The 21,153-nt window shown below is 38.4% G+C and overlaps 1 protein-coding gene and 1 long non-coding RNA gene across 6 annotated transcripts in view; both read right to left on the bottom strand.

The window, feature by feature from the left end:
- The window catches only part of TMEM266 (transmembrane protein 266), a 121,746-nt gene that overhangs the window by 54,512 nt on the left and 46,081 nt on the right, over window positions 1-21,153 (bottom strand). For 4 of the 5 annotated variants that reach the window (XM_044979179.1, XM_044979182.1, XM_044979180.1 and 1 more), the window contains exons 5-6: window positions 13,786-13,940; window positions 7,167-7,240 (exon numbers count right to left, since the gene is read on the bottom strand). In XM_044979179.1, the coding sequence (XP_044835114.1) occupies window positions 7,167-7,240; window positions 13,786-13,940 (229 nt within the window). The remainder of the gene's footprint in view (window positions 1-7,166; window positions 7,241-13,785; window positions 13,941-21,153) is intronic. The other variant, XM_044979183.1, reaches the window with a different exon arrangement.
- LOC123343788 lies at window positions 1,040-6,728 on the bottom strand. The gene is made up of 4 exons (XR_006572355.1): window positions 4,387-6,728; window positions 2,466-2,573; window positions 1,210-1,263; window positions 1,040-1,117 (listed from the first exon to the last, which is right to left on the bottom strand). It is a non-coding gene; the product is annotated as an uncharacterized LOC123343788 (long non-coding RNA).

Raw genomic sequence — 21,153 nt, 5'->3', positions numbered from 1 at the left:
ATTTGATCTTTGGAATAATAAGGTATCCACTACAAAGAGAATAAACAGCACAACTCTTTGGCTCACAACCCTGAATATGGGTTGTCTGAAACTCTCTATTTAGGGGGCATAATATTTTTTTTCCACATAATGCAGCTGCTTCTTTAAGTCCTCTCCGCAATGTTTTAATCAGGCTGCAATACTGTCATTTTAAGGGGTTTGGCTAGCTCATTTTACGGGGTAGCCAGTAACAAAGGCTTTTTACCTCTATTTTGCTGGTGTGAATCGGTGCAAGTCAGCAATGACTGAAAATAATTATCTGACGGTTGTTTCATGGTGTATGTGGAATGAACCAGTGGGTCTTGGTCCAGTTTCTAGATGACAGGTGTCCACCTCAGGGAAAAACACCCTCACAATCAGCACTCTTGTTGATGGTCTCTGGACAGAGACCAAAGGAAGAGCAACCATGAAGTCTGCACCAGCCTCTCAACCTAGAGGCAGAGTCTCCAGAACAGAATACAGACACATGGGAGGGCTCCTGTAAACAAGCCTGACAGCTCCTTGTTCTGTGGACAGATGTCTTCAGTCTTCAGGGCTGCACCTTTCATCAACAGAACATTCATTAACATGTTAATTTAAAAAATTGTACAGAGGTATTTTTAATCATGCATTAATTTTCTACTCTGTGGACATATAGGTAGGAGGGCATGGTTAATGTGTCTTAAACACTGTGTGTATCCCAACATACACCTGCAGTGATCTTCGTACACATCAGCCAATGCTTATGAATGTAATTCCAAGCTAATATCACCCTCTCTCACTAACCCCTGGCCTTTACAGAGAACACATGTTGGCAACACGCTTCCATGGTTGTTTTTGAGAACTCCTACACTCAAAAGAGCTTCCTTAGACAAATTTCCATATTTAGTATTTTGAACCTGTCAAGTTAAGGATAAATAGAAAAATACTGGAATAAAAAAATGTTGGTGTTACTTACAAATAACATTTTAATCCCCCCCCCAACAAAAAAAACAAAACAAAATAATCAAACGTATTTCTTGGGCAAACAAAAATATATTTAATGTGATAATGTGATATATTTGTACAGTGCATTTAAAAACAGAATCTGTGGCAGGATCTGAAAGACAAAGGAGAATAATGATTAGAACATCTTATTTACACAATCAAAATGTAAATGAATTAAAACTGAATTGTGATTATAATATTTACCAAAGTTTAAGCATGAACTCTAGCAATATGACACAATGCCACTTAAACTGGTCTCTGTAAGAAAAAGGCAAAGATGAGAAGCGGTGTTATTCTGTTATTTATATATAGACATTTTCTATCATTATAGTAAATGTGTACCTGTAGATGTTCTGTTTAACAATGCAGCTGTCATGGTACATTGCAATTTTGATGTGTAAACTTGAATACAAGCATCTAATACACTTTACCTTTTGGCTTAAAGGGACATTGTCAACTTGAATTATTTAAAATTGAAAAATGTATAAGATATTCAGTTTGTGATACAGCATCTTTTAAATAGAACACACTGAATTTATTATAAAAAAAATCATTAAAAATCCCAAAACTTTACAAATGTTTTTACCTCTCATGTTTGTAAATGTCTTTTCATCAAGAAAGAAACTGAATAACTGATTACACAAAAAGTGTTATTAAATGCACAAAGAAAAACTGGAAAAATATTTTTAGTAAATTATTTTCATTACAGTAATCTTAGGTGTTACTAAAAAAAGTACACAGTTTTCAGACAGAAATGTAGTAGTTGGTAGTGTCCCCTTAACAATGTGACCTACTGTTGTCAAGTAAAGAGAATTAGCTCTCTGCAGTGGTACTACAGTTTTTCTATCTACTTTGGTAGGGAAACTTGGCCGAGGTCTTTGCTGAGCCGCCATGTGAATTCCCACAATTTGCATGAGTTAGCCTACTGTGAATGTACACTCAATAATTTTATTACATACTTTATTCCTTGCACGGTTAATATACAATTTATTATTCTGTGACTCACTGGGTCAAATTAATCCCTAGAGTAAAGAAACTAAAGGAGTGAGTAAAGGGATGTATTTGGCTCATTAGGTTTAGGTAAAGGAGAGTACTACATTTAGCTCAGCAATACTGTTTGTCCTGAAAGGAGAAAATGGAAGACAGGGGAGTGTGGGGGAAAGGACAATCTTTCCAATCCCTGGTGTAGCTCTCCCCCGTCCCCTCCCCCCACCACAGCATTTATTGTTTGCTGGCATAATTACTCTGAAAAGCAAACTTTAGTTGTTCAATGCACTCAAAATACCTGGAGTAAACCTTCCCCAAGAAGAATACCTTGTACTCATCTATGAGAGTTTTATATCCTGCAACCCAGGTCATCCCACAAATTACTCATTTCAAACACTGTTTAGAAGTGTTTTAATGTACCTTTTTATGGGCTGACACTTCTTAGAAGTGCTTCCCCAATTATTAGTACCTACCCATTCCCATACCACTGGAGAATCAGGAACATGTTATCATCTTTAACCTGACACTCAGGGTTCTAACACATGGGTATCATCTCATTCAGCTTCTCCTCAGTCAAACTTCTACAAGGAAAAAGAAAGAAAAGCATAACAATTGACTACATCTCACACATTATTAAACCAGTACAAAATATTTTCCACATGCTCTGCATTACAATTGTTGTGGTCCTATTGTACAATATATCCACAATAATTAATAATACTTAACTGCAATAGCAGAGTGACACCAAGATTGCAGGCATAAACACCTAAATTCTCTAACACTCAATTTTTTTTTCTATATTACATAGTATATAAATTCTACAGGTGCATTCAGACAAACATTCTTGTAACATGCATTGTACCAAATCTGTCCTTAGAATATAGTCTCTGAGAATCACAATGGATTCTAAACTCAGAATTCTAGATTCAGAAGTGTTTTACGGACCTGGCTCAGTGACCTATTTGCTGCACAGCATGCTACCACGAGCCAAATATGAATTTGATACAAACTTAGTCTTTGGCTTTCCTATATCAGAAGTTTCTTCTGGTCACGTCTGGACCAGGGGTTTTATCTACATCCCTGGTGCATGGTGTAGAAGGTGCAGGGATTCATCAGCAGCTAGAAATGAACCCTGAAGAGAGTCCAGCCGAAGCACCAGTATAGCACACTGCATGGGTCAGAAATGTTCTTGAGAAAAAGGGGCTGAGATAAGAGGGATTACATTTTAGGAAGGCTTTGTGCTGAAGTCCCATCCCTCCACAAAATCCTATGCTCTCCTGAATCAACCTTGTTGTGTAGCTACAAAGTTGGATGGCTGAGCAGAGCTAGATTTACAAAGCATTAGAAGTTAAACTTCTGGACTCTATCAAAGACTTCACAGCCAAAGTTTAACTGATTTTTTTATATCAGTTTATAAAATCCATGTAATTTTTTCTAGGTTTTCCTCTGCACCACCTGTTCCCAAAACCAAATGCTGTCAATATCAATTCTTCTTAGCAACTCCCCAAATACACATACATGGCCAACAATCCAGCACACTTAAGGAACCCTACGATAATAAAACTAGTATGCATAGGGAATGGAGGAAAACATTCAGAAAGGTAAAGTTCCAATTCATTATGAAAGAATCATATACTTTTCTATTAAATTCTAATCTTTCTATACTGGTAGGTTGCTTGAAACATACTACAGAATTTAATAGAGAATTATATTACTACTATAGGATTCTTTAGGGAAAAAAACATACAGAAAGGATATTATTTTCTATTAAATTCTATAGGTTTTTTTCCCAGTAACGTCTACAGAACCATACTGGCTTAATTCTAATTAAATTCTGTAGGACTCTCCCTTAAGATGTTTTAATCTTCCTAGAGATTGTTATAAAGGAGGAGTACAAGTATGAGAGACTACAATGAATATTTTTTGTTTATATGTAATTTGAGTGATATGTTTAATTTTGTCTTCTTTCTCTTCTTAATGTGACAAGTCAATTAATAAATTTCAACTCAAACTTAAAAAACCCAGACACCTTAACTACTGGAACCCCAAACCCTGCTGAATGCTCTCCCATTCCAAAACCTTTGGGGAAAAAAAGACCCTGATTCAGTGTGTACTTAATTTTAAGCATGGGAACAGTCCGGTTGACCTCAATGGGACTACTCCTGTGACTAAAGTCAGTAGAGTGCTTACGTGCTGTGCTGAATTGGGCCTATATAAAGCAATGCAACAGCAGAGTACTACAGGCTAAAAAAGCCCATACCCGCAGGCCTCTCTCACATGAATAGTCCCATTATCTTCAATGGAACAACTGGAGTGAGTGAGGGCTGCAGAATCTGGCCCCTAATACCAATGTCATAAGATTATTGAAATATATTCAGACCCCACACCACTTACCAAAGTCGATGCCAAGTCCTCTGTCTGCCTCTTCTCATCCAAGTATAATCAGGGCTGGTTTTACCCTCTTGATACGGTGCAATCCTGAATTAGCCTTGACTGCTGCTTTTGTTTTTTGCCCCAATATCTCTCTGACATTCTATCTCCTCTTCTGTCTTAACATCTGGGTATTGTTTGGTGTACGAGCTTGACATATGTAAACAGAGACTAATAGGCAAAGCATCACAACCAGTAAATCTAATCTGAGCATTTGCAAAAAGTTATATGCACGTTACTGAAAAAAGATATTGTGATATGCTGGAAAGTCTTCGGAGACTAACATGAGGAGAATATAAAAAATTAACACAATGCAGTAAATTCAGGTTAAGACTTGTGGCTATAGCACAAGTGTAAAGATAGAAGGAAAATGCTGGAGGAGTAGCAACTTAATATTGTTAGCAGCTGCAAGTACCTGCCACATTTATTCACTACATTTCAATCAAGCAGAAAGCCAGCTCTTATTTAACTGTAATGAGACATTAAAATGGGTGTTAATAGAACTACTATAGTTAAAGTTGCAAACATTATCCATTATAACCAAAAAATTTGATCAATCACAATTTTCCAAATTTTGAGCACAAGTGTCTTTGTGTGGTTTGGGGAAAATAGTATTATAAGTGATCGCTCATATTCAATAGGCATCTGATAAGGTTTGATCAATCAAACGAAAAGCCCTACCCTCTTTGAAATCATTATACTATCCTTCTGCCCAGCCTGGTCTGAACAGTGAATGATTGTAAAAGTCTCACTGAAACACAGAGCAAAATTCTTTCCTACCCACCCCAAACAAAGACAAATATGTCACATCAGGAACAGGAAATAAATAAATGTAATGAAAATGCTGTAAGAGATCCTCTGCCTTTTTCAGGGCCTGCCATTTCTGGAGCATTGGACAATATTTTAGATGAGAAAAATAAGTTTCTCTATTCTATTTTGATGATAATCATCACAATGTAAACAGAATTGTTGCTGCCTTGTTAATCCAATGTTGTAGAAAACTATCTCCAGCAAAACAATAGCAGCAGCAAAGGTGAAAAATTCACTCTTCCCCTTCCCCAGTGGTTCTCAATTTATGGTTTTCAAAGTGCTTTCAGGTGTTCCGTGGAGCTGCTTCTGTCACAGTGGTGAAGTACATGATGTTTGCAGCTATTATTAGCCCAGTCTATGACTCTTAAAAGTTTCCAAAGGCTTGACTGATGAACCGAACTCCAAAAATCCTAGCTGCTTTGTGCTCCTCATATGGCTACTTTATATCTTTATTGGTGGGTTTTTTTAAATGTAAATTCAAACTATGGTCAAACAGGTGAATGAAATTCATCAATTTGGAAAGACGAAAGCAAACTGCAAAGTGGGTAGAACAAGGGGTACTAAATGCAGTGAGGGGAGATTCACTCCCAATACCCGTATTGTCCTAAACACAGAGAGAAGAAAAAATACAATACGGACACAAAATGGGGATGGAGGGTAGCCAAACAACTTTGCCTATCATATTCAAAATAAGTATATCTTAATATTTATTTATTTCTGAACCATAATCAGTAGGAAAGGTTCAGACTCAGGATTTGGAGGTTGGGAGCAAAAGTGTACGGTTTAGGGTTGTGTGTATTCATTGCTTAAATTTGGTATGTTTTTTTAATCCATTAATAGAACGATAGAAATAAATGGCTGTGTAATATAACTAACTATTTGTCCAACAAGAGTGGTTTCCAGTAACAGCTGTAACTATCAAGGCTCCTGCTTCTTCTAAGGCAAATACTCATAACCTTAAGCTAAACTGAACTCTTAGGTGCAGCCTCTAACTTCTGTTTTATTTGGATGCAAATCCTTTCCCCTAGTGAAACTAGAAAAATATTCTTCAGGTATGTAGGTATTCCAGGGGTCTTCTGGCATGGCATGGATATTGGTGTAATTTAAAAACACACAACCATGTAATAGGATTTTTGTAACAATATGCATAATATGTCCTGGAGGAATAATACAAATTGCTGTTTCGGAAGCACTTTAGATATATTGTTAATATTTCAACACAGATGACATTTTTTGGACTAAAGTTGCAAACTATAGTCAGTGATTTCAATTTAGTCATCTATTGTATTATCAATATGGGCTTTTCCAATGAATGAATTTATTCAATTATGGTACCAATACATATTTGCACAGAAATTCACCATTGTTCATTCTTACTTTGTATCTAATTTGCTGTATTTAATTACTTTCCTATACAGCAGTAATATAGATGTAAGGAAAATATTTAGAAAAAATAGAGAGAACTGCTTAAGTAAGTTATGAAAGGAGATGATTCATTCTTATTCAGAACCAAGCTTTGTATAAGATGAAGTCTTGGATATCTTATTCCAGCAAGATTCCCATTGAGGCCAATGAGAACTTTCCTGGAGTGAGAACTTCAGAACCAGGCCCGTTTCCCATCATTTAAAGGGACTGATTTGAGATGATACAGATATAATTATCTCTCCTCATAATTTTGCTCTTATATATGTATGGTAACATTCTTCCATTTTTCCTGGTCCATTCTAATTATCTCTAATAAAGAGAATGACTGTCAGTACAAACAAGATCTGTTGGTTTCCCAAATATGAATGGCAAAAGCTGACTTATTTTCTTTTTAAAACACACCATGTGCCTGCTCCTGTTCCTAGTGTCAAAACTCCCATTGACATCAGTGGGAGCAGGACTGGGCCCTGCATCCAAATCAATTGTGTTTCACCATGCATTATACATACCTCTGAAAAGAACACAGACAGGATGACTAGGCTGATCCAGTGAATAATTCCTGCAAACTGTGATGCACTTGAAACTGTAATTAACACAATATAATGAAGCATAATTTTAGTACCAGGTAGCAATTTATATATAATGGTGACTAGTACCATCGCCACTTACATTTAGGAGAAGCATTTCATCTGAAACACTATAATGAAAACATAACAAAGATTCTATATGCAATGGGACATGGAGCTTAACCCTCTTAAGTTGCTCATTCAAATCAATTCAGGTCAGTTGTGACCACAAAGTTGTTATGTGATGGCTGTTCAGGGCCTTATGTAAAATCAGTAGGTGATCTCACTCATTGTTCCCAGGTGACACAGTTTACAGTTGCCAACACCACTAAAACCTACTCTAACTGGAAGTCTCAGGACAGAGGCTAAGGAATGAATGGGTTCATCCCAGTTTTCTGTTTTGAAAGTGGGTCACCTTTGTGGTAAGCCACCTGCAGATAGGAGGCTGCAAGTTACTCCAGTAGTGAAACATGCAGTTGGAGCCTCTGAAAAACAAAGCTAGGAGTTGGAATAGGCAGTGTGGGACTAGGCTACTCCAAGACAATCTGAGAAAGGAAAAATACTCCATAGGAAGGGGCTTTTGTGCCACTCTCCTCTCAGCCAGTTCTTCTTGGTGATTGTGGAGACCCTTCATTCCCCTTTTCTAGTAGTGGCTTTGGAGGCAGTGGGTATCTTGAACCCTGGTCCATTGGGCTCTTAGGTGCTAATAAGTTCCAACCCACCAACCAGTGATCTGCTAACTGCTGTCAGAATAGAAGCTGAACTCTGACAGAAGACTCCTATCCTGGGATCTAATTGGTGGAATGCTGGGGGTCCTGACTGGTCCTCAGTTTCTATTTAAACTAATCGCAGGAACAGGAAATTGTCCATGCAACTGGGTTTCCCTTGCTTAGGACTGCATCTTCTGCAATATCAGCTCCTACTGCCTGATCTCCTGGTAACCTGACCCTGCCTCCTGACTCCCAGTTTGCCCTCTGACCTCCTGGTATCTAACCCAGCCTGACTTCTGTTCTGACGACTAGGTCAGACCACCCACGTCCTGGTTGGGGCAGTGGGCTGCTTGGGATGAAGATGAATCACAATTCTATCAAAAGATGTCAGCCCAGTTTGAAGCTCTGTAGGAAAAAAGGAACACAGGAATGACAGTGCAGGTCAGATTCTGCATCTGTCCTATGTGTGGAGCTGCTACAGAATCAAATCTTTGGTGCGCAATACCCTGTATTGTCATTGTTCCAGGATATAGGGGCACAAGTCCCATTGGCTTTACTAGGAGATGAGACTAAATTCTGTGCAACTGAAAACTTAATAGTAAAATTCTATAAACTAACAAAAAGAATTACTCATTATTTCTTTAAATAATTTTTTAAAATATTTTAATTTATTCTGGAAGAACAATAATTGTTTGGACCAAGTTTTTCAAGAACAGATGCATAAACTTAGATTCCTTTATCCATATTAGGCCCCTAAGTAAGTGGCCTGATTTTCAGAAGTGATCGCTTATTCAGTGTCTAGCTAGGGAACATATTGGCCACAGCTTTCACAGAAGAACAAGGCATCAAGACCCTGCCCCACTCACAGTTAGTGTGAGTCTACAAAACCAAAATGGACACCTGCATTGAGACCAGTATTAGAAATACCTTGAAGAACTAATGTACCTTTTAACAATATTTGATCCCTGCACATGAATCCAATTGAGGTGGATTAGAAAAATGTGAAATGTCATCTGACATCAAACCACCTAATAAAGATGAATTGCTAGCAGGAAAATACACATACTATGAACACATTTAACTCTAAATTGTATTAACAAATGTACAGACCCCCTTGATAAAATGCTGTAAGTGGAGGTTCAAAATAAAGACTAATGTATTACAGGAATCACACCATTTCAAACAATATGTTTCAGTAAGCATATAGCTGTCAAACTGCCAAGTTTGTCTTTGTGTTACCCCATTGAGGACCACTGTATTACCATGCCAGAAAGATTCAGGCCCGGGTTGTCTATAAAGGGTTAATGTACCTTTGAGACATGGAGGACTTTCTGGACAAGTTCAGCTGCAAGGCTATCTGCACATGGTGGGTGTCCAGGATGAGGAGAGCTTTGTTCACATAGCAAAGCAGAACACTGAAAGGACGTGTTCAGTACATGTATCCAAGTTCATATTCCTGCAGTCTCATAAAAAAAACGTGAAGGAGACAAGAAATTCTCCCCCGAAACCCTGTGTGCTGCCCAGGCCCTAGGAACTTGTCTACAAAGGATCAAAACTGCTTGAGAAGATAGGCTGAGTTACTGCACAACGGAAAAGTGTTTTGGACGTCTTTGTGTGCATGAAGATGCCACGTTGTAGCAGAACAATGGGAGGGGAGGGGGATTAGGATTCAAGGAATAACATCAGTTTAGTTGCCACTGATATTCCTTAAGATATGGTAACAGGGGGTCAGTAGAAATTGCCATGTATGGTATCACTGAATTTGAGCAGATACACAATTACTGATTAATAAAAAAGAAATAAGCAAACAATACTTTAGACAATTTCACCAACACGCTGCTTAAACAACAGGGCAAGGCTGGGAAATGGGGGGAAATCCATTTGTGGGGAGGCATTCTAATAGCAATCCATTGACATGCAGTCCTCCAACTGCCCCCTAGTATGCAAGCAAGGTCTAACATATGGGAATTTGGGGTGGGGAGAAATGGATTTCTCATGCTGCAATATGTGCAGCAAAGACTGCTGGATATACTGCAGGATAGTGACCCAATTAAAGTGCCTGAGTGGTATCAACAGTAAACAGTTTCAAATAACCTTCCAGGCAAGAAGTTCCTGAACAAGAGCTGAATCAATGTCCCATAAAACGAGTCGACATTTCACCACTCTCAATTGCCTTCTCTTCCTTAAAGACATCCAAATGAGCATACAGACTTCCTCACACTGAACTGTAGAAACAACATGATTGTTTCAGAAACAATATGAGAACACTACATTGTCCAGACTCTAGTGGGACAGAGTCACAGGCTACTATTTGTGTGAATCTGGCTTGTTGTAGAAGTGCAGCCTTACCTCTGAATTTCTTGGGTTTGTAAACTTTTTAAAAAAAATTAACATTCTTAAAGAAAAGAAGAAAAAAACAAACAAACAAAAACTAGACAAAGGCTATGACTTGACTTTTTTTTTTTGGTAGGTTTTCAGTACCTGCAGCTCCCACTGAACTCAAATGGGGAGACGGGGTGCTGGAACAATTTTTACAGTGGCGGTGTTGAGAGCCATTGAACTAAACTGTAAACCCTGTATATAATTGAAACCACTTCAAGCCAGGGGGTGCAGCCGCAGCCTCAGCACCCCTAGTTCCAATACTTATGAAGGAAGCTGTAGAAATTCAGCACCTCTAAAAATCATTAAAAATCATTTTCAAACATGCTGCAATTCTCTTCTGGGCTGTCATACTGTTGTTTTAACACTGTGAAATGACCAAACCCTTACAACAAATAAGGCCAAACAAATTCCCACTAAGGCATGGTTTCATCTTTATATTAATTTTCATTGTACGGCTATACAAGTACTTACATAGGCCCAGATCCAATAAGCAGATACACACAGGTGGATTCTTGCACCTGTGTGGAGCCCCACTGATTTCAATAGGACTTCATGCAGGTATGCAAATGTGCCTATATGTATCCAATCGCAGGAAAAGGGCAGTAGTAAGTCACTCCCACCACTATAGGAAGTGGTTTGGCAAAGAGATGGAGGTGCATGGTCTAGAGATGACGAGAAGCCAAAAACTAAAGAATTCTAATCATGGCTCTGCTAATGAACCCCTTCTCTCAGAACCTGGACAAGTGACTTAATCTACCCTCATTTCTCCTTCCATAAAATATGGATAACAATACTTCCGCACATTATTGGGGTAATAAGAGATTACTTAGTTAATGTACATAGAGTCTGTCATATAAAATATGCTTCATGCTAAATTCACTCAAGGTCTATTAATTTCTCATCTGCATAATCTGCACTTTTGCAGATACAATTTCCATTGATGACAACAAGGAGTTGTGCCCACTGAACAAGTGCAGAGTGCAACTGAAATCAGCACTAAGAATCTGAGAGGAGAATTTTGCCCTGGGATTTTAGCAATCATAGAAGCCTGATTTTTTGTACAATATTTTGCACATGTAATTCAAAACCATTAAAAACACTCATTAAAAAAAACAGATTTCCTTGGTGACTGCAGTCTATAATGTGGATTAATGGCTTTTATTAGAAACAAAATTGGCAGTGATGTACCATAGCATATCCTTAATACACTTGAATACGTTGCTTTCATATACTACAGGGAATCATTATATGCTACAATTACATTTTTAAAAAACATAATTGCACACTAATGGCTTTTGAAAGATTAAGTTAAAAGTACAGTCTTCATTTCACAGAACTTTAGTATTTATGTAAACTCCTCCCATATATTCCATAAGTGGTTAAAGAACAAAACTGAAGGAATTTAATGTAACAAAAGCTACATGAAATAATGAGAAGCATGGTGTGTTGACGGTTTAGTGTCAATGCAATGCATTGCCATGCAGCAGTCTGTTACGCCCAGGGCCAGCAAGAGTGGAAAGTAGTGCAGAGACAAAATGGGCAGCCTAGTACCATCTGTTTGCCTGGCACAAACCTCTCTGGCTGATGTGTAGGGTAGAGGTTGGTGGGCTCTGAAGGATGTAATATGCAGCACTCCTCAGAGAAGAGTATTGATGGGGGAACAAATGGTAAAGAATGCAGGCGATCCCTCCAAAATAGTGTTAGAAGTCTAAGACAAACCCACAAAAGCAAATAAATCCAATGTTTAGGATTCAACCATTAGCTTTACTAGCAGTGGCAACTTTAGGCATATGCACCTCACCTGTCAACGTGCCATCACTGAATTTGTCTGTGATCCTCTCTTAGTTCAGCTCTAAAGACTGAATCCCATAACCGATAACCCCCAATACTTAGAAGACTGCATTTTGGTGCCGCCTCCTGACTTCCCTGTTCACAGAGGAGTTGGGTTAGCAAGGACAGCAGAGTCTCACAAATAGCTGATAGGGTTGTCTGAGGCTGGAAGGGGTGTTTTCATAGAAGTGTTTGAGGTGTGCATATAGAGAGGTATAAGGGGACCAGATCAAATACAAGTAGGGTGCAGGAGAAGGCCCAGTCAGCATTCCTTCTTACAGGGTTTATAAAATAAAACTACAACTCAGGCTGCTCTAGTGGCTCCCTTAATATTACCTTTACAGTAGGGGGTTCTCAACCTTTTTCTTTCTGAGGCCCCCCCAAACATGTTATAAAATCTCCATGGCCCACCTGTGTCACAATAACTGGTTTCTGCCAGGACTGGCGTTAAAGGATAGCAAGCAGAGCAATTGCCCAGGGTCCCATGCAACAGAGGGCACCGTAAAGCTAAGTTGCTCAGGCTTCTGCATCAGCCCCAGGTGGCGGGGCTCAGGGCCCCATGCTTCAGCCCCATGCAGTGGGACTTTGGCTTTCTGCCCTGGGCCCCAGCAAGTCTAACACTGGTTCTGCTTGGCAGAGCCCCAGAAACCTGCTCCCGGCCCGCCAGGGGCTCTGGACCCCTGGTTGAAAATCACTGCTTTACAGCACTCCATTAGACTGCATAAACTGGGATGAAATCCTGAGACCATTGAAGTCAAATAGCAAAGCTCAAGAATTTCACCCTAGAGTTCCTTAATCTCTAGCAGTACATTTTTTTGCCATTGTGGATGTGTTTAAACCCCTTATAGTTATTTCTATAAATTTCTACATAATTTCTTTTTTAAAGGGCACCTTTAATATTTAGCACAGGAAAACTTGTTGCTGGTGCTTACATTCAGATGAGTTTTGTGTGACTGAGCGAAAAAGAATGGAGGGAGAGAACAGTGAAAGAACAGCTCAACCAAAAAGCAAAGCAACACAATTAAAAATTGCCTGTACCATGGAACCTGTGTAGAGTGAACCTGGATATAACAAAACTTCACTAGTGTTGTTGTTATTTGTCTTACAATACGTTAGTGAAGTAGAAGGAAAGCCTTAATTGTTTCACTGCATTGCCAGATGCAAACTGGAATTTCAGTTTCAACAAATCTCTGTTTATAGGGACAAATCACTAAAGGAGAGAGCACCAACTGCACCAACAAAATCCATGCACACCTATTTGCATATATACATGTGAATGGACAACTGGGTAATTATCACAGAAGTGCCCTTTTGACTGCACTGTTTTCTGGTGTATGCAAATTGGAGATGGTTATCATAATGGGAGTGTGCAGTTTTTGCAGGTAAACAAGGTGTGGGCACATTTTTGCAGGTGAATTCTACCTGCATCCTCTGAAAATCTGTCCCATAACGAATTTGCTCTATGGGGAAGGGGGATGGGGAGGACTTCACTATACCAGGGTTCCACTGTATTAAAAGTACAGTAAAGGTCATTATCTAATTTTTAAACTACTTACATGACCAAATCCCCTCCCCCAAGCAAGTTAAATCTAAACATCATTTATCTTCGATCAAATTTTTTAAAAAAGCCTGCTACTCACACTGGAGAAGCTTTATATCTATTAGGAGTTCCAGAGTCAGGAGAATCACCACCAACACTACACAGGCTACCAGGAAACTGTTGAGACTTGCACTGAGCAAAAATACCTGCCACACAGCTGCTCGTCTCCCACAGCACGGCTTTAGCCAGTTAGATCTAAGGAAATAAAACAAAGGGGGCAGGGAGGGCAGAAGAGAGAAAAAGAGAAAGGAAGAGAGGGTAAAGAGTAATGGACTCTAAATGAGAGAAGTTCTGCTAGAATAGATGTGACCATCAGTAAAGTTAAAAGATTTTACAAATCCTATTTACTTTTATTAATTTCTCTGTTAAATGCAGCCTCTTCTCTTATCTAATTTTCTGAATTAGTATAGAGTTGGATGCTAGTTAAGTATATCGACTGAAATGACCTGAATGTAATGGGCATCCTTAATTGCACCTGTACTATGGAGGAAGTTTTTCCTTGTCTAGAGGACTCAACAAGACCCTCTATTCTAGTCACATTTTTATACCAGGCCCATCACCATTGTATCTGAGTGCTTTTCAACAATGCATTAAGCAATATGACTAACATCTATCATGTGTGGTCCCTTCCTCAATCCTCAAGAAGAAAAAAATTCTTGTATGCTTGTTTTGATGTGTGTGCTACGTGCTTTTATTTGTGAAGGCCAAGGCAAAGACCCACTCTTTGTAGTTAGATTGGAAAGTGATGAAGTTGGTGGTAGTTCCTCTGGAAGTGAGTATTACAGTCTTCGACCACTACACCACTTGATCTTTGTGATGACTTGGGAGGAAAAGTTGCCAAAGCAGGCATGCAGTCGTGCTTCAGCCTACACTGTGCACCAGAGCCAGTGCCTATGATGTTACAAAAGGTGGCAGTGGGTGCTTGGAGAAGGGAAGGGTGGCAAGATCAGTGATCAAGTGGATGCAGTGGAGGCATAATTCATATGGGAGTCAAACACCTGAAAAAAACCCCTACCACATCAACATCACACAGCCTTCCCTGATGTATCCATACGCCACATCTTCAAAAATGAGACCCGGGGATGTCTCAATGCTACGTAAGCATCACTCAGGGACTTAGAGCTCTCAGGAATCTCTTCAGAACAGAGAGTGTTTCAGTGAAATGTTCCTTCCCCCAGTGGATTGATTAATAACCCTAAAAGACCTCCTGTGCAGACACTTTAAACTTCAAAGATCTGGCAAGGTTTACAGTACATAGACCTATCCTTAGTTCAAATGCATCAAGACTCTGGAGTAAATGTCTGAAATCACCAGATACTGCTTCTCTGTCTCAAACAAGCTGACTGAAAAAATGTGAAACAAAACACTACTATATGAACTGTAAAAGACTGGGAGTTCTAGATTTTTAAACTATTATTAAAACAAAAAAACTAAAACACCAAAAAGAGAGGGGGAAAAAAAAGAAAAATTAAAGGCGCATAGGTGGTTGGGAAAAAGGGGTGCTGCTAACCTTCTGCCCAGTTTTAAGGTGAGACAGTGACAGGCTCCTAAAGGAGTTGCATTCAGTACTACTCTGCTGGTGGCTCAAACATAAGGCCTCTGGGAAGAAATAGGGTTTTGAGGTAAAACAAGGGGGAAAATCCTCCCAGTAGTCTGGGGCACACAGAAAAATTGCAATTTGGTCACCAGGGAAAAAAGTATCTCATAGATGGAAGCTGATGTACTCCCTTATCTTCTAGATCCCAGTCCAGTGCTCAAAACTGCTCCCAGACCTGAAGAAGAGCTCAAAAGCGTGTCTGTTTCACCAACAGAAGTTGGTCCAATAAAATATATTACCTCACCCATTCTGTCTCTCTAATATGCTCGGACCAATGTGGCTACAACAACACTGCAAACTTCCGCGCTAGTTCGGTCTATAGAACTTGGCTTTGAAAGCACTCCCAATGCCACGAGCTATAAGGAACATCACTGAAAAGTGAAGCAAAAGTTGTTCTTTTTCAGAATTTTTGCTCTTTTTGTGGGAAAATTGAAAAAATAAAAATACTCTGACGTTCTTCTATTCAAGGATCTTATACTGCTTCACAAACATAAATAAGCTAAGCCTCATCTCAAGATCCCTGGCAAGTCAGCTTAGTACATTTGTTCCCTTTTAACAGGCAGGAAAACAGAGGCACACAGAGAGCTGTGGCACAGCAGGGAACAGAACCTCTAACTCCTGCTTCCTGTTTACATATTTTAACCACTATTCTTCTTTTCAATACTTAAGTGCTAATCTTCCAGTGTTTGGGGACAGATCTTTATGTGGACTGAGACCTTTTGCCATTAGATTTATTGGTAGGGTTTTTTAAAAATTAATTTCAGACCAGGTTAATTCTTCATTATGCCTGTTATTTTAGTTTTGAATAATTTTCTGATCATTCTCCTGGTGGTTATATTTTTATTTACAATAATGAATAGCCTTATTTATTTTCTTAATGCTTCTCTTGTTCTTATACCATTTTTCTCTTCTATTTCACCAATACGTAGCTCTTCCTTTTCCTTAGCATAACTCTTTCCTTTTCCCTTTTCCCTATTCTCAGTGTGATCAGTAGAGGGCCTAGCTACATACTTTAAAAATCTCAATATTCTCAAGACTTCTAAGGACACTGAACATACATACGCTTAAATAGATTGCATTATTTAGCATATACTACACACTGGCACTATAATGATTAACATTATTTAATTGTTTAAGTTAGTAACTACTTAAAGAACTGATAATGCATGAAAAATAAAGTTCGCCTCTCTAGCTCTGCACTGGCAGCCTATGCACGTAGCAATTTTTCATTCTGTACAAAAACTATGGAACAAAAGTATCGGATTATAGTTTGGAAAGCATTGTTCTTAAAGGTGAACTGCAAAGCATTAGAATGCTTAAGATTCTTTATAATTAACAGACTATGAATCTTTATCTCAAAATTACAAACACATTTTAAAATTAAAAACTGGAAAACTACTTGCTCTTTCACTTATTAACAAGGTGCACTCAAATATAATCTGTCATCTGAGGATTTCAAGGAATTTTACACCATTAGTTGTCATTCTCACTTCACATATACAGAAAATTATGCAAAGAGGTTCAGCTATTTGCCCAAACTCACACAGCAAGTCATCTGCTCTGGCCACTAGACACAGGCATAGCAAGCCTGGGGTGAGGAGCCTGCGTTTCCACCACAATAACTGAAGACATCGCAAACTCTGAAATCCAAAGCAAGGGGGAAATGGAACTTTGAACTCAGGACTGGGCATGAGAGTGATAATGGGACAGTTTTCCTAACATTTTATTTTAAATGTAAATTATTTTTAACACTTAGCCTCACAACACCCATATGATGTAAAACAAATTAATGTTCGTAAAGCATATTGGAATATTTTCATGGAAGTCAATATACAAGTGCACAGTTTTATTATGGGGCATTTGAAATCTATATGGTTAGAAATGATCAGGAATTTTAAAAAAAGACACTTTCAACATGGCTTTTTACAAAGCCAATCTATTACTAGCATAGTTTAATGCACTAATACACAGGTTTTAAAAAAAGATGTTCAACACTGAACAAAATTGGGGAAAAAATTACCACATTTCTTTGGTAATGAGCAACCATAATCACTTCATTCAAGCTACTAACATCTGTCACTGTTTCTGTTTACTTGTGTTGCAAAACAAACCAACCAACCAAACATTCATGGCATAGTAACCAGCCTTTTTGACTAATTAGTAAACATTCACCTTCCTCAAAATGATTTGCAGGCTAAAATTGGGCAACAGGTTATATCTAGGGATGGACACAAATGCAGATTAGCAATTAGCCAACAGAAGGCATGACGCGGACCAGGAAGTGATAGTTAGATTAGAAAGTGATTAAGCAAATATGGGTAGCAGCCTAGACCTGGCTGAGGGAAACCAGGCAGCACAGCCTGGCAGGAGCTTGCAAGTAGCACCTCGAAGACCTGAGGAACTCTGAGAGACACGTACAGCCTTGTACCCTCCAAATGGATTGCTCCTTAGAGGCTTAGCTAAGAATAACTTTATGAATTATTTCTTTAAATACGTTTTAATACTGAGGGGATTTGCAATCTTTCTTTTCTGACAGCTCTGTTATAAAGTTTCCTCCTTTAGTATTACAGGTGTGCGAGTGTTCAAATGGGAACCTATCAAAAGGGTAAGGCATGTGAAGAACCAACTGCACTTGCTTCCGAGCTTGTACCAGACTGTGCACACTACCAAGTATTCAAGTTGCACTCACATTGGCCTTTTCCCTGAAATTCCCACCATTACTACCACTGCTGCAGCTCCACTAGTGTAATTACTAGCTACACACAGCAGGTCTACATGGCATCTTGGTTAAGACATGGGCAGTCACTGCATTACCTGTATTAGTGCTTCCACTGGTTTAGCTATACCAGTGGGAGTACTGGTGGGAAATATTAGGGAGAAAGGCTAATGTAGATCAGGCTGAAAGGGTCTTGTGCACCATGACACAAACAGAAACAACCCACTAGAGGTAAGAGCGTTCACATGAAGATTTTGAATGATCTGTGTCAGAAAAGAATCAGAAAGACATTTCGAAATCATGGAACATGTTTGTAACATACTGACTGAGCAGTGCAACATTTTACATGTTCTGCAATAAAGAGCCAGTTATCACACAGAATTCAGAGTGCCAAATGCTCAAAGTGGAAAAGAGGGAGAACATTTTCTGCTGCAATGCAGGTCTTAGATTTGGACCAGAGCACACAGAGTAACAATGATGTAGTACTGCACAAGAGAACAAATCATCATTAGTCTCCTTCAGTGCATTTCGCTGTTCAGCTTTTGTTCCATCTTTCTGGCCCAGTTCATGTCTGGCAGTTATGCATAAGTTTAAAAAAAACAAAACCAAAAACCAACCAAACATCACTTTTGTAAATAGAGAGAGAGCTTGCTCACTGCATGATATAGTTCAGCCTTAAAAGCTCTCCACCTCATCTCCCTCCTTGGGGCTGAGGAATTCATCATGGATCAGTCTGATATCTTCATGGACCTCTATGAGTTGAACAGAGTAATTAAGAGGAGTGGTGTAGGATAGTAAAAGCCCTTACAGTATCAAGTGGCAAACCAAGGAAGAAAGGCAGAAACTTAAACCCATTTTAGTTAATGCCCCTCTAAGTCTTGCAGCAAACAGTTAAAAATACTAGACAGAAATCAAAATAATAATTCAAAGATTTGGAAAAAAACAGAAAAAATGAAGAAACTAGCACCATCTGATGCAAACATAGAAGCCAGACTAAACTGTCTGAAGAAGCAAAATTAGCACATTCTTGGTGTTTTACAAATAAAATAATAATAAGAAATGAGATCACAAAAACCAAAGTGACAATGAAGAGGCAATGTAAAATGCCAGAAAGAACAGAATTTTTAAAACTTTTACAAGACAACAGGAACAAGGATGAAAAATAAATCTAGAATAAGAATACTGACCATGTCAAGAAAACTAATAAAAAGCAACAGCAACACAAAGAATAATGAAAGAAAACACCCCACAACATTCCATGGTAGTAACAGAAGTAGTTTGGGTTGAAGCATTGTAGTGACATGCAGCACTGCACAGCTGCTGTGCAAAACCTTCCATGAAATGTCACTACTATAGCTCTGATCTTATAAAGACTTATACACATGCTTAATATTTACATACTTTAACACATACATGTAAAGTTATGCATGTGCATAAATCCTTGTTGGATTAGGATCCAGTTATTTTTTCAATTAACACAATACCTGTAATCTTGGGAGTAATGTGCTGCTTTCTGTATGTCACAAACTTAACCAAAAGCTTTATAGATTCTAAAAAGATATGAAGAATGCTATGCAGAGATAGTCAGTATGCAATTTTATATCTTGGAAAAAGAAAATATTCCTTTACCCCCAAACATCACTTCTTTATTACAAAGCAGAAATAACTAACAGCTCTCAGAAATGTTCACAGTAACAGGAAGAGTTGGAGTTACCTTGCATGGCCCACCATAAGATAGAGAACAAGAAATTTGAAGAACTGTAGGAGAGGAATTCATTCAAGATAAGAGAAACATGAAGGACCTATTTTATACAACTACAGGTTATGCCACATCGTGTCAGGGTTATATCAGTTCATCATAATAGTACTAGTGAACAAAGTACTGGTGAAATCCTGGCCCCAAAGTGAAGTAAATGGTGAAGCTCCCAAACTTTACTGGAGCCAGTATTTCACCTCTTGACTTTATTACTCTAATTTTATTAAAGTGATTTTACTGTGGTTCATCTGCAAACAGTGGAATCAGTCATTGTGGAATAAAACAAGCCATGCTGTAGAGTATATTATTACAGTGTAGACTATGAAAAGAACTTTGATGAATCAGAAAGAGAAGCAATTCTGAAAATATCCAAAGGCTGAGAGATTCAGGTGCAAGAATCCTGAATCACATCTACATAAATATGCACTGACATTTCATCTGAAGAAGGGGAGTGAACCAGCACAAAGATGTAATCCAGCCTTAATTCTACACTTCAAGTCTGGAGAAGACTGCCCAGAACATTGCACAAGAAGAAATCATTAAAATAAACACAGGAAAGTTTTAAAAAAAGTCTATCCAAAGAGCTTTGTTTACAGAAAAAATTAGAAGGGTTATTGTAAATATAAAGACTTGCTGTTTGGCCTTAGGCTAGTGACTATCTTAAGACACCAAGGGATTGATCCTGCACCATTAAAGTCGGTAGAAATTTTGCTATTGAGTTCACTGAGAGCTGCCGCTGCTCAGCATCTCTGAAATTCATACTTCAGGGCTGTGATTCTGCTCTCACTGAATAAAATGACTTAAACTCACTACCTAAAAATTACAGCACCAAAAATCAAATGTCACTTTTGAAAATTTGGCCTTTAAATTCTGTACCTCAGTTTCCCTGTTTGTAAAGTGTAGATAATGATACTTCCACCCCTTTCTCACAGGAAGGTTGAATGCATTAATTACTGTTTGTAAAATGATTTGAAAATTAAAAGCATGAAGGTTTATTAGTCTCACATGTTTAACTTCCTAATATTGTTGACAAGTCTTTGACCATTTTTTCCATCCCCAGCTGTTCCAAACTCCAGCCCCCAACGTTCCTATTTCACTGCTTTCTCTTCTCTGCTTCCTCCTCTTACTCTACTTCCCATAATTTTTTCTTTAAAAATTTTCTATAGTTTATTTTACTCCCTACATAAGCAAATGTAAGTAGATTTAAAATGTGGCTCAGCACAGAAGTAACAAACTAAGACAAATAATTAAAAAAAAATTCATACAGGTATAACCACCAGATAAAACACATAACCAGCACAAGATATGGACCAGACTAATTTTTTTTTCATATTTAGGG

This window comes from Mauremys mutica, chromosome 11, assembly GCF_020497125.1.
Source record: "Mauremys mutica isolate MM-2020 ecotype Southern chromosome 11, ASM2049712v1, whole genome shotgun sequence".
Classification (NCBI taxonomy): domain Eukaryota; kingdom Metazoa; phylum Chordata; order Testudines; family Geoemydidae; genus Mauremys; species Mauremys mutica.
This window is presented reverse-complemented; position numbering and strand designations above follow the sequence as displayed.